The 14559-nt window shown below is 32.7% G+C and overlaps 1 protein-coding gene across 1 annotated transcript in view; it reads left to right on the top strand.

Moving 5' to 3' along the window:
• The window catches only part of BOLL (boule RNA binding protein), a 77012-nt gene that overhangs the window by 8941 nt on the left and 53512 nt on the right, over positions 1-14559 (top strand). The window contains exons 5-8 of the mRNA XM_022567332.3: positions 83-158; positions 3691-3818; positions 9854-9925; positions 14369-14416. Coding sequence (XP_022423040.2) covers positions 83-158; positions 3691-3818; positions 9854-9925; positions 14369-14416 — 324 coding nt within the window. The remainder of the gene's footprint in view (positions 1-82; positions 159-3690; positions 3819-9853; positions 9926-14368; positions 14417-14559) is intronic.

A 14559-nucleotide genomic window follows, 5' to 3' on the forward strand; every position in this document is an offset into this window, starting at 1 on the left:
AATACAAAGACTTTGCCCTTTCCACTATGCCTTGCCACTTTCAAAGAATGATAATAAAATAATTCATTTTTTCTTATTTTAGGCTGAAAAACTTAATTACAAGGACAAGAAACTGAACATTGGTCCAGCAATAAGAAAACAACAAGTAGGGATCCCTCGTATGTATTGAGAGCTAATGTATTTTTCAGTATTTTTGCATGGTTCTTTTTTGAAATATTAGAGTTTTAATAGAACTTCATTAAAATATCAGCTTTCTTTCATTTAGTAAAGTAAATTTAGTGAAGTTGGTGGTCAAATGAATATTTCTTACCACAAATTAAAATATATTAGTTTGCAGGGTGGGGGGGGCTAGGCAAAATTTATATAAATAATGATGTTTAACTATATTCCATATAGTTACATCTTTAAAGGAAAAATCTTTTATGATAAAAATATAGTTTAAAATTACAAAAGAAATTAAAAGTAGTTAATTACTATTTAGAAAATTTTCTAATTAACAAAGTAATTTAAAATTAGAGTAAAATTACAGAAAGTGAAAATATAGAACAAATATCAGAAACTCTGGTTGTATGGTACATACTGTAACCCAACCACATGTATCATAATTAACAGAGGAAACAATCCCTAAAGCTTTAGGAATTGGCTAAATTAGATGCCTTCCTCAAATTTTGGTAATGCTTTCGACTCTACTCTTTTTTTCCCACTCTTCCCATTTATTAAGTTAGACATCTTTACAGTTAACTTTTACCTATAATATTTATTAAAATCTCCAACAGAATCTTTGGCTAGAAGGAGAAACTTTGCATAAAAATTGTAACTCAATTTTTTATTCTTCCTTAGCTGTGTCCTAGTGTCTACTGGGATGTTTAAATCATTAGGTGGATATTGTACATCTGTTAACAAATTAATAGATTGTGCTCATTTGGACTGTTCTGTTTTTGACTTAGAAGTTAACAGATATCAAGTTTAATTTTGACTTAGTATTTGTTAATTTAGAAGATAACTGAAGTGTCCTTAGTAAGTTGATACTCCAAAATGGAATGCAGTAAATATGGCAGAATGCTGAATATTTTCAGACTACTATTGTTAGTTGCAAGAGTTAAGCTATAACATGTAATAGCAGTTCTTTAGCCCATTATCACCATTAGTAGGAACAACTAGTAATGTTCATATTATGACCCACAAGTTGCTAAAAATAGAACATAAATCAGCAATATGCTGAATGCTTTCAAACAGATGTATAGTTATTTAAGAACTATTCAGCACAAGGGTCAATGTTATGGGTTTTCATTTATTTCATTTAATCTTTACAGCAATCTGTGAGGTATTATTAGTTCTATTTTTGTAAATAGAAAATTCAGCTTATAAAGGTAAAGTCATTGTTTTAGAAACATTTCTGCTGAAATAATCTTAAATGTAGGGGAAAGTTAATCTGGTCATGTTGTGGGTCTTAACCCAATGGCACCATACCAGAATTATAAATTTTCTTTAAATTCTTTAATTTTCTTTAAACTGTCTTTAAAGTCTCATGGTTTATATAAAACTTCATGTGCAATTTGGATTCTGTTCTATAACACTATTGTTTATTAAAATGTTTCCTAAAAATAATTGTTTGAATAAGACTGATTCTGTAAGAAGATCACCATGTTCAGCCTGTGCCTTTTCATATTTCCTGACATAACCATGCTAGGCCCAAATTTGAGAAGTATGGGGTTAAATAACTTAACCAAATGGTAGCACTAGCCTTCAAATCCAGGACAGTTTGACTCCAAAGCTATTTTTACTTTTCTACAAAGAAAGAATAAGTATTAAAGATATATTTACAAAATATAAGGGATTCTTATCTCATTTTTTTTCAAATCTATCACTTCTTTTCCATCTCCATTACCAATATTCTAGACCCAGCTACCCACTTTGCTTGCCTTAATTTCTAGAAAAGCCTCCTAACTGGTCTCTCTGAATCCAGTCATGCTACCTTCCAACCTATCACACACAAGGCAGCCAGAGTGATCTTTCAGAAGTGCACATCTTATCATGTTATTCTCTGCTTATTTCGAGCTGTCCTTCTCTTTTCTTTCCATGCTTTAGCCATCTAGCCTTCCCTCAGTTTCAGAACATAACCGTGTTCCTGATATACTATTTTCTTTACCTAGAGTGATCTTTGCCATCCCATTCGTTCTTTAAAGCTCAGCCCAAAACAAATGTCATTTCCTCACAGATGCTACATATATACATATATATATATATATTTGAAATGTTCACCATTGTACCCTATACTACCTCTTCATGTCTTTATCAAAATTGTATTTAATTAATTGTGTAATTAGCTAATGACTATCTTCCTTACCAGAACCTAACTTCTATGAAGATAGAGGCCATGGCATGCCCAATTTTTTTCTTTTTTCTTTTTGGCTGTATCACTAGGGCCTAGTTCAATACCCTGTAATAGTAAACACTCAAAATTTATTTATTTAACAGATGAACCTGTGGTTCCTTGATGATCTTTGGAGGGGAATCCATAGACCTTCTGAATTGCGTGCAAAATTTTGTTTGAATATATGTATTTTTGAGAAAAGGGTCTGTGTCTTTCATCAGATTCTCAGAAGCATTGGATTAAGAACCACTAAAATATGCTATAACAATACTAGATAAAATGTGGTGAAAATATAAAAGCTGAGAAGTAGTACTGCTATTTAGAGTGGCAGGCCAGTGCTGCCTACAGTGTGGTTTGCAGCCACCAACACTTCACTTGGAATCTGTCGAAATGCAGTTCCTCAGGCCCTATCCCAGGCCTCCTGAATCAAAATCTCTTGAAAGACCTGGAATTTGTATTTTAATAAGCTGTCTAGGTTATTATAATGAATTTTAAATTTTGAGAAGCACTAGTATAGTGGAAGGAGGATTGCCAGTTCAGTAATTTATATAACCTGTTGGTCAAGTACTTAAATCTAACTTGGCATATAAAATTTTTAAAGTCTTCTCCTGACAAAAAAGAATTTTTTTTTAATTTTTGGGGGAGGGGTATATATAACTTTCACCTAGGAAAAGAGATGAGGACCCAAAATTAGCAACAGAAAGGTCTGTGGTCATGTTTGTAATAGCAGCAGTTGTAGCAAAGGGAGACTAGAGAATAAAATATAGTCATAGCATGAGTGAGGGCTTGCTGATAGTAGATCCAAAGAATTTGTAAGGTGGAACAAGTGTCTTGAGGAAAGTAGAATGTTGTCTGATTTCACTGCCTCCATTTTCTTTGGCCTTTTACAAATAGACAGTCTTACTAAGATCTTAGGAACTTCACTACAGTGTCTATAGTCTTCAGGAAACTCTAAATTGTATGTAATTTATATTTGTAAAAATAATGACTTTGCTGATAATAACCTCAATTGTTAAGTTTTGTGTTTCATTATACTAGTATTAAAATCTGAATTGGTGAATTTTTAGTATTCCTTATTAAACTTGTTTCTTTTTCTTTCATTTACCTTAAGCTAACAAAAGCTCTAAGGTAGTGAGTTTGAAAATATATATTTCAAAGATACTTTAACATATGGAATTTTTTAAAGAACTTATAACATTCAATTTTTACTGTAACTATATATATGTGTTAAGATAAACATCTTCCATTGTTCAGAAATTACATTTTTAAATGTCAAACTGAACATTTCAGTTATTACTATTTACACTTTGTTTTAGGTTCCAGTGTAATGCCAGCTGCTGGAACAATGTATCTAACAACTTCAACTGGATATCCTTACACTTATCATAATGGTGTTGCTTATTTTCATACTCCAGAGGTAACTTCTGTCCCACCACCTTGGCCTGTAAGTAATTTCATTTTAGAAGGGTTTCCATCTATTACTATTAAATTTTTTATTTCTGAAATATTTCAACCACAGACAATTACAAATAATGACAGCCATGTAGCTACCACTCAAATTTAATAGAGGTTAACATTTTACCATATTTACTTAAGTTCTTTTAATAGGGGGAATAAAATATGACAAATTCAAGTAAAGTCTCCTTGCCCCAATTATCTTACCCTCTTTTCCTCCTTAGAGGTTAACCAGAGTATCTTTTCTGTCCATTTTATATGTTTTTACTACAGATGTAGAGATTCTTAAACAATAGATACATAGTATTGCTTTAGGTGGTTTTTAAACACCATATAAATAATCTGGTTTTCCTAGTCAACATTATGTTTTTGAGATTAAACCATGTTGATCCTAGCATATCTAGTTCATTTATTTAAATTTTTTATAATATTCCATTGTATGAGTGTATATTCCCCTATTGAGGGACATTGTAAGTTTTTTTCTACAATCAAGGCTACATTGAGGAAACTATACTCAATATTTTGTAATAACCTCTAAGGGAAAAGATTCAGAAAAAACAGTTATATATATATGCATAACTGAATCACTTTGCTGTACACCTGGAACTAACACAACATTGTAAATCAACTATACGTCAATAAAAAAATTTAGTAAGATGAAGTATTTTCAATGCAGTTTTGATATTGCATGTACTCTTTGTAAATTGCTTGTGATTTTTTAAAATTTAACCATCGAGGTCCTATTTTTTATTCTAATCAATTTGCATGACAATATACAATCAAAACTTCATCATTTTATATATAAATTTTATACAGTATTATTTAATCTTTTTCATTCTTTCTGAGTTTAAAAGTTTTATAACTGAATCAATTAATTTTTTCATTTTACTTCATCACTTAAAATTTTACCCCACTAGGGATCTGACAACTAATCAGATTTACTTTCTGCTAGTTATTCCATGATTTCATTTTACTTTATATTTAAGTCTTTAATCCGTTTGGAGCTTTCTTGGGGTACATTCTATGGTCATATTCCACAAGTTCAGAGAATCACATGTGGAGTTTTGTTTTGGTTTTTTTCTGAACAAAAATGGGCAGAAGACCTAAATAGACATTTCTCCAAAGAAGACATACAGATGGCCAAGAAGCACATGAAAGCTGCTCAACATCACTAATTATTAGAGAAATGCAAATCAAAAGTACAATGAGGTATCTATCACCTCACACCAGTTAGAATGGGCATCATCAGAAAATCTACAAACAACAAATGCTGGAGAGGGTGTGGAGAAAACGGAACCCTCTTGCACTGTTGGTGGGAATGTAAAATGATACAGCCACTATGGAGAACAGTATGGAGGTTCCTTAAAAAAACTAAAAATAAAATTACCATATGATCCAGCAATCCCGCTACTGGGAATATACCCAGAGAAAACCATAATTCAAAAAGACACATGCACCCCAATGTTCCTTACAGCACTATTTACAATAGACAGGTCATGGAAGCAACCTAAATGCCCATCAACCAACAAATGGATAAAGAATATGTGGTACATATATACAATGGAATATTACTCAGCCATAAAAAGGAACGAAATTGATTCATTTGTTGAGACCTGGATGGATCTAGAGACTGTCATACAGAGTGAAGTAAGTCAGAAAGAGAAAAACAAATATTGTATATTAACGCATGTATGTGGAACCTAGAAAAATGGTACAGATGAACCGGTTTGCAGGGCAGAAGTTGAGACACAGATGTAGAGAACAAACATATGGACATCAAGGGGGGAAAGCCACGGGGGGGTGGGGATGGTGGTGTGCTGAATTGGGCAATTGGGATTGACATGTATACACTGATGTGTATAAAATTGATGACTAATAAGAAAGTGCTGTATAAAAAAATAAAATTCAAAAAATTTTTTTAAAAAATGGGCAGAACCAACCCCTACTGATCTACATTTAGTAGGTCTGAGAGTGAAGAATATATATGTATGAATATAATTCTATAAATATAATTAATATATTGTTTATGATTATAATATATTGAATATACAAATATAATAAATACAATTATTTATTATAATACATTACCCCACTTAGAAAAGTTGCAAGTTGCATAACAGTAAATAAATAATAAACAAAGTATAAAATTTTTTTAAGCAGACTAAATTGAACATCTAGATTTTGTATATATTGTGTGAGAGTTTGTCTAGGACAGTAATCTTCAAAGTTTTTTGCTTATATATCCTCTAAAATATTTTTGAAAAATTATGAATACTCTCATTTTTAAGTTGAAATCTAAAATTTACCATAATTTTAAATAATTTAGACATATTATATATTGTAGGTTTGCTTTAGATATATATTTTATAAAAGTCTGTAGCTATAGATTTCATTTAAGACTGGAAAATGTCCCACATGTAGTGATGGATGTTAACTAGACTCATTGTGGTTATCATTCATTCTTTATATATATATATATATATATATATATATATATATACACATAGTCATTATGTTATGCACCTGAAACTAGGATAATGTCATATGTCAAATATCTCACAATAAAAAAAAGAAAAAAAAATGGAAAATGCCTGCTCTATAATTCAGTTAACAAAACTAGTCAACCAAATAAAATTAACCAATCAAATAAAACTTACTCTATTAGAAAATTCTGACTCTATTTTTTTTTCTGACTCTATTTTTAAGTTCAAATAAATGAATTAATATGTATCCCTGTGACCATCTTGTAATTTATTTTGTTCCCTGGATATGAAATAAGGTACCATCTTCCCCTTAATATTTCTTATACAAACTCTTTTTGCTTTGCTCTTTCCTGTTTCTCAAGGGCATTGCCTTTTTGAATTGTCTGTTTGTTTGATGCTCTGTTAATGTATACATTCCAGAACAAAGCATTATAGCAAGATCCAGAATGAGTGAGAGTGTGCCTTTCATAGTGAAGGGGAAAAGTGTTGTAAAAGGGGAGTTTTGAAAAGAAGAATCCATTGTACACAGATACATTCACAGACAGATCAAATCAGAAAGGAGACCATATGAAATATCTGAAAATTAATACTCTTAAACCTATTCATGCTCATGCACCACTGGAAGATTTTTGTGTTCTCCGACATTGGTCTAGGCTATGACATACATGTACAAGTAGAATTTCACCTTTATAGACTATACACATCTTTGACTAAATGTTCCCAAATATCTTTTTAAAGTGTACCAGTATAAAGGTTAGATAACAGTTTATGAGAGCTTCAATTTCTCCATAATCTGCCAGTCCTTTAATTTACTAGATTTTTGTATTTTTGCCAATATTATTATGAAATGGTATCTTGTTTTACCTTTCATTTGCCTAGTCAGTGGTAAGATTAAACATATTTTCATATATTTATTTGCCATTTCAGTTTCTTCTATGAGCTGCCTCTTCATTTCTTTTGCCCATTTTTTCTGTTGGGATTGTTATCTTTTTCTTGAGTTCATTATATGAGTTCTATGGGTTGTAAATATGTTTTAATTTGTGGCTTGTCCATTAACTTTATGGTATTTTTTGTGATACACAAGTTTTTTGTTTTAATATTGATAGATGTATTAATGTTTTATGGTTTCAGCTTTTAGTGTTTTTTTAAAAAAAATACTATGCTGTTGCTGTTTTTCACATCTAGATTCTAAATCTGCAGTTTACATGTTGACTAATCCATCCTCTTCCACTGTTTTGAAATGAATCCTCTGTCAAATGCTGAGTTTCTGTGTGTGGAGTCTCTTTCTGGGCTCTCTGTTATGTTCCATTGGTGTATTTGTTTGCCCTGCCCAATTCTGTTTTAATTCCTGTTGCTTTATAATAAGTCTTAAAATCTGATAGGGCCATAGTCTTACTCGGTTCTTTAAGAGTCCCTCATCTATCCTTAAGTCTTTGCTTTTATAAATATAAGTTTCATAATTCAGCTTGTTCAGCTCTGTGAAAAACCTTAGTTTTTGTTAGAATTGCATTAAATATATAGATTAACTTGGGACATTTAGGCATAATACTGAATTTTCCCATTCATAAACATGATTTAGAGTTTCCATCCATCAATAAAATTTTCTTTCTCTGTAAAAAAAGTTTGGCGTATCTTTTGTTTGATTTATTCTTAGGTACTCTGTAGTTCTTGTTGCTTTTATGAATCATGTATTTTTTTAATCACACTTCCTAATAGATTGTGACTGGTGTGTAGTAATGCTTTTGATTTGTAAATGTTGATATTTTATCAGTAACCCTCCCAAACTCTCATATAGGCGATCATTTAGGACTCAGAATACTTCTGTTTCTTTCTGCTCTTCTGTTTCTCATTTTTTCTCATCAAGTTTTTGACTGGCAATGTCTCTGCTACAGTATTTATATGACACTTCTTCTTAAAAAAAGAAATAAGTTCAGTAACTCACTGTTAAGCTTTATGAGTATCTTCCAAAACCTACATATATATGTTAAGATACTCTTAACCTTAACCAAGGTTTCTCCACCTCAGCACTATTGACATTTTGGGCCAGATAACTGATTCTTTTTTGTGGGAGACTGTGCTGTACATTGCAGGGTTTTTAGCAGTATCCTAGCCTCCCTACATTTATGAAAACCAAAATATTACCAAATGTTTCCTGGCGGGGGTGGGGGGTGGGCAGAGTCGCACCTGGTTGAGAATTATTGCCCGAAGTCAATTAAGGAAGTTACTTTTTATTCTGTTTACTAAGAGTTTTTATCATGAAAGGGTATTGAATTTTAACAATGCAATTTCTGTATCTGCTTAGATTATCATTTTTTCCTCCTTTAATCTATTAATATAAATTACATTATTATTTTCTAATGTTAATCTGTGGTACAATTTTATTAGCACATGATAGTCTGAAAATTATGCAAAACTATGATACTTTTCTTCAGTTTTGGGGGGAGGGGTGAACATTAAAACAAAACAATGCAAATTAGATCCCATGTTAGAAACTGAATTTTAATTGCTATCATTAAAGCCTATTTTACCTATTTTGTAATACAATTTGCCTGTTTTTCTAATGATCTGATTTTAAATAACCTATTTTGGGACTTCCCTGGTGGCACAGTGGTTAAGAATCCGCCTGCCGATGCAGGGGACAGGGGTTCAAGCCCTGGTCTGGGAAGATACCACATGCCGCAGAGTATCTAAGCCCGTGCGCCACAACTACTGACCCCACGTGCCACACCTACTGAGGCCCACGTGCCTAGAGCCCATGCTCCGCAACAAAGAGAAGCCACTGTAATGAGAAGCCCGCTCACCGCAGCGAAGAGTGGCCCCTGCTGGCCGCAACTAGAGAAAGCCCACGTGCAACAACGAAGACCCAACGCAGCCAAAAATAAATTTTTAAAATAATAATAAATAAATAAATAGCCTATTTTGGGGTTTACTCCATTTGAATAATCAAGTGTTACATGTACTTTTTTAAGACGTAATAAATCACCTGTAAATTTATTGGATGACTATCTCATTTAAATATCAAAATGATAAAATAGAATTTAACAAATTCTTCAATAAATAATGTATTTGCTTTAATTAAATGTATAACAAAGGAATAGGATGTTGATTATTCATAAATAATGGGAAATTAGTGGCAAAATCAGATATGATTATTCATTCAGTTCTAAATGCTATGTAAACATTATCTACTGCTGGTCTCCACAATGGAAATAGGCAGTGTCACCTTAAGTCCAGCTGCCATTTTTCCTCTAAACATTCTCTTACAACTGTATTTTCATAATATTTGGACTAAAAGCAACTTTTCTGGTGGTTGTTTTAGCATTACTATGGAAATGAAACCACATGGAAGTAGAAATACTGTGATAATTTCAATAGACTTAAAGTGGAGTTGTAATAATATCAATAAGAGGTGGAAAAATGACATTTCCAATCATAAACCGTAAGTTGACTGGGTTTAGGTAACAATGTGAGATAAATTTCATTATAAACTATTTTAAAGAATCTTGCCTAAAATAATTTTTCTTTTTCTTTCCTCTTATAGTCACGTTCTATATCTAGTTCCACTGTGATGGCAGCTCAGCCCGTTTATCAGCAACCTGCAAATCACTACCAGGTAAACATTAAATTACAATGAAGATCTTTGATACTTTGTCCTTTTTTGAGTAAGTTTCATTTTAATCTTTCTCATGCAAATACTCTCGTAATTAAAAAGAGGTAGTTAAGCCTTGATAACAGTGGCATTCTTTTTTGATGAGGGATCTAAACAATGTCATACAAGAAGATGGACTGTTTACTTCCTTTTATCAAATGTAATGAGGTCAGTTTTGCTCCCCTGGTTAGCATAGAAATAATTCCCTAAGTTAGATAAAGATGTTGGACCACAAGCTGATATTTGTTTAATGCTACTGTGACCATTATGTCAGTTTAATAAGTATATATTAGAATAAATAATATATTATGGTTTATATTATGACAGTCCCTTTTAGTTAACCAACACTCTTTTCATTAATTCTTGTGGGAGACTGAGGGTAAGTGAACTCTAATGCCAGACCATTTTGGTGTTTTGTAGATAAAGTGTAATTGGAACACAGCCATATTTGTTTACATATTGTCTGTGGCTGCTTTTGTGCTGCAGTGGCAGAGTTAAGTAGTTGCAACAGAGATATACGGCCTGCAAAGCTTAAAATATTTACCCTCTGGCCCTTTACAGAAAACGTTTGCCAACTTCTTGTCTGTAGCATTCACAAATAATATCGCATTCCTTTATACCTTTGAACTAGTGGAAGAGACTTTATTTCTGGGGGGGTTTTTTTCATTTTAGACTTTTAAAATAGACCCACATGAAATGTTACGGTTACTGGAATTATTTTTAGTGTTAGACTAGGTTTTGGGGAGGTCACTTATTTTTCAATTCTGTTACTATGCTAAATATAAAATTATCTAAAGTGTTTCATTCACTTAGTAAAAATGAAAGTAACTTAATGGCATTTATTTAAAGTATATATGTAGGGACTTCCCTGGTGGTGCAGTGGTTGAGAATCTGCCTGCCAATTCAGGGGATACGGGTTCGATCCCTGGTCTGGAAAGATCCCACATGCCGCATAGCAACTAAGCCCAAGTGCCACAACTACTGAGCCTGTGCTCCAGAGCCCACGCACCACAACTACTGAGCCTGCGTGCTGCAACTACTGAAGCCTGCACACCTAGAGCCTGTGCTCCGCAACCAGAAAAGTCACCGCAATGAGAAGCCCGTGCACTGCAATGAAGAGTAGCCCACGCTTGCCGCAACGAGAGAAAACCCGGGTGCAGCAACAAAGGCCCAACACAGCCAAAATTAAAAATAAATAAAGTATATATGTTGTGTGACTATTCCTAATTCAAACTTTTGAGAGGCCTCAAAGACAACATTAAGTACCAGGGCATTTAACATGACAAGCCAAAAGTTGTGAAACCAGTTTTGGGACCCTTAGCTTATTGCCCACCTGGAGCATGTGAAAGCATGAGGTTAAAAAGGGAGATTGGTAATGAGGGCTTTTTAACAAGAGAGTTGTTAGAGTGCTATGGCATTTCCCATTCTCCTCAACCAAGTGAAGGTGACTTCAGAGAATGACTAAGAGAGTTTAATATTTGTCCCCTGAAATTTGTGAGACAGTATCACTTGGGCGTGACCTCTCCTTAAAAAAAAAGCCTGAAGAAGAAGCTGGAGTGGTCTATGGAGGCAGAGCCAGAAGAGAAGGCTACGGTAGGAATGTGCTGCACGTCTCACAGCAGCAAAGGTTTATGTTTCCCAAGAGCAAGATATGAACCTCACAGAAGAGACTCTTTCCAAAAGACTTTAAGGTGACCCCAGGAGAGAAAAATATCTGTGTGAAGTAGAGTCCTAGAATCAAGGTCTAGAATTGCAGTCAGAAGTTCTCAGCAGGGAGATCACCAAAGGAACAAAGTACCTAACCAGAGTGTCAGCATTTGCAATCTGCCACACGCCAAACAGTGATCTATCCTAATTTTTATCCAGGGGCAAGGAAAAACAGCTCAACACAGTGGTTTTTATTTGTTTGTTTGTTTGTTTTACCCTTTGAAAAGTTTATTTTTGTTGAAATATAGTTGATTTACAAGATTATATTAGCTTCAGGTGTACAACATAGTGAGTCAAATTTTTTATAGATTATACTCCATTTATAGTTATTATAAAATATTGGCTATATTCCCTGTACTGTACAATATATCCTTATAGCTTATTTATTTTATACATAGTAGTTTGTACCTTTTAACCCCCTACCTTTATTTTGCCCCTCCCCCTGTCCCTCTCACCACTGGTAACCACTAGCTTCAACACAATGCTTTTAAAGTGCCAGGGATGAGAAAGACTAAAGTTGCTTTCTTTCTGCTTGCACCTTGTGGAGACCAGCTCCTCCTTCATTAATTGATTACATATATACATACATGACATAGACGTATTCTGAATAGAACTCTGATACAATTTAATTTTATACTTTGGCTCTGGTTTTCCACTTGGCACAAATTATAAAATTGGAAGTATATTACCTAGATATACTCGGGAAAGATTTTTGTACCAATTTGTAACATAGTATTTTGCAATGTAAGAAATAATTTCACTTCACATATTTCTTTACAGTTATATATTTATTCATCATCATTCTGCCCTAAAAATTGCCACTCTGATAATATCTTCCCTTGCTCTTTTTTTTTACAAATTCTGAGATTGATAGTTTTATCAATTTTTGTTAGTCAATATAAAATAGATAAATAGTGAGAACCTGCTGTATAGCACAGGGAACTCTGCTTCACTTCACTGTACAGGAGAAACTAACACAATATTGTAAAACAACTATACCCCAATAAAAATTTTTTAAATTTACAAAAAAATAATAAATAAGCAGCATCCTTTAGCAAGCAAAACAGAAATTTTTGTTAGTCAAATCAGATAATGCCTGGTTCAATCAGTATTTATCTCCTTTGTATTTCTTACTTCATAAGTAGATAGTGATTTTATTTATCTAACAAATCTACATATATGTCATTTTATTTCAGATTTTTTATTAAAATATTATCTTAAGAGATTATACATTATCCTGCCTTTTTTAATATGGTATACAGAACATAGACCTCACGTTATCTTGGTCATCATTATAACACAGTGATGTAATCCATTAGAAATTGATGTGGTCAGCATGAAATTAACAGTTTAGATGGTAGATTCATGGGATCTTCTTTTTTTCTGTTTTTTTACTTTAATAATTAAAAAAAGCCTTTTTAAATGTGGAGAATAAGTTAAAAGTAAAACATTTATTATTAAGGAATAATACAACTAATTTAAGAAATAATAAGTCTATGTTCTATATTATCATCTTACAATAAGTACCTTAAGTAATTTGACCCTCTTTTTTTTTAAATAACAGCTTTATTTAGATATAATTCACATACCATACAATTTATCTTTTCAAAGTGTACAACAGAGTGGTTTTTACTAAATTCACAGAGCTATGCAACCATACCACCAAAAAAAAAAGCTTACCCATTTGTAGGTATTCCCCTTACGCCTCCTCCCAGTCCTAGGCAACCAGTAATATACTTTCTGTCTTTATAGATTTGCCTGTTCTGGACATTATTTGGATATATACCGCATTTTGTGTATCTGTCTTACATTGATGGACATTTGGGTTGTTTCCACTTTTCAGCTTTTACAAATAATGCTGCTATGAACATTCATGTACAGATTTTTGTGTGGACATACGTTTTCATTTCTCTAAGATCTTATACCTAGGAGTAGAATTGCTGAGTCATATGGTATCTCTGTGTTTAACCTTTTAAGGAAGTGTCATACTTTCCAAAGGCTGCACCATTTTACACTCCCACCAGCAGTTTATGAGGGTTCTAATTTCTCCACATCCTTGCCAACACTTATTATCTACCTTTTTGATTATAGCCCTCCTTGTGTATGTGAAGTGATATCACAGTGTAGTTTTGATTTCCACAGCCCAAGGCTAATGATGTTGAATATCTTTTATATGCTTATTGGCCATTTTTGTATATCTTCTTTGAGAAAATGTCTATTCATATCCTTTACCAGTTTTTATATTGGGTTACTTACTTTTTACTATTGAGTTATAAGGGTTCTTTGTATATTGTAGATACAAGTTTCTTATCAGATTCTTACAATCTTATAAGTTTCTTATAATTTGTAAATATTTTCTCCAATATTGTGGGTTTATTTTCACCTCCTTGATGGTGTCTTCTGAAGCACAAAAGTTTTTCAGGTTGATGAAATCCAGTTTATCCTTTTTTTCTTTTGTTGCTTGTGCTTTTGAGGTCATAATTTTTCTAATTACCTGGTTCAAAGTCACAAAGATTTGCACCTATGTTTTCTTATAAGAGTTTTATAGTTTTAGCTCTTACATTTAGATCTTTGTTCCATTTTGAGTTAATTTTTGTATATGGTTTGAGGTGTAGGGGTCCAGCTTCATACTATCGCATGTTGATATTCAGTTTTAACCCTTGTTTATAATCTGGGTGGGTGTTTTTTTTTTCATTTTAGGCCCCTGCACAGTGTCTACCAGGTCAGTGGCAGTGGGGTGTTCCTCAGGTAAATATTAAATTTTTTCCTTGTTTTTGTGAAGACTGCCTGAATATTTAAGTCAGGAGAACTAGATTTGAGACCTTCCTCTTGTATTTATTAACTGTGATACATTTGGCAATTCATTTACTCACTTTATTTCTCAGCTTCCT

The sequence above is a fragment of the Delphinapterus leucas genome, chromosome 8 (assembly GCF_059928025.1).
Source record: "Delphinapterus leucas isolate spDelLeu-1000000601 "Yukka" chromosome 8, BTC_Dleu_Yukka2, whole genome shotgun sequence".
NCBI lineage: Eukaryota > Metazoa > Chordata > Mammalia > Artiodactyla > Monodontidae > Delphinapterus > Delphinapterus leucas.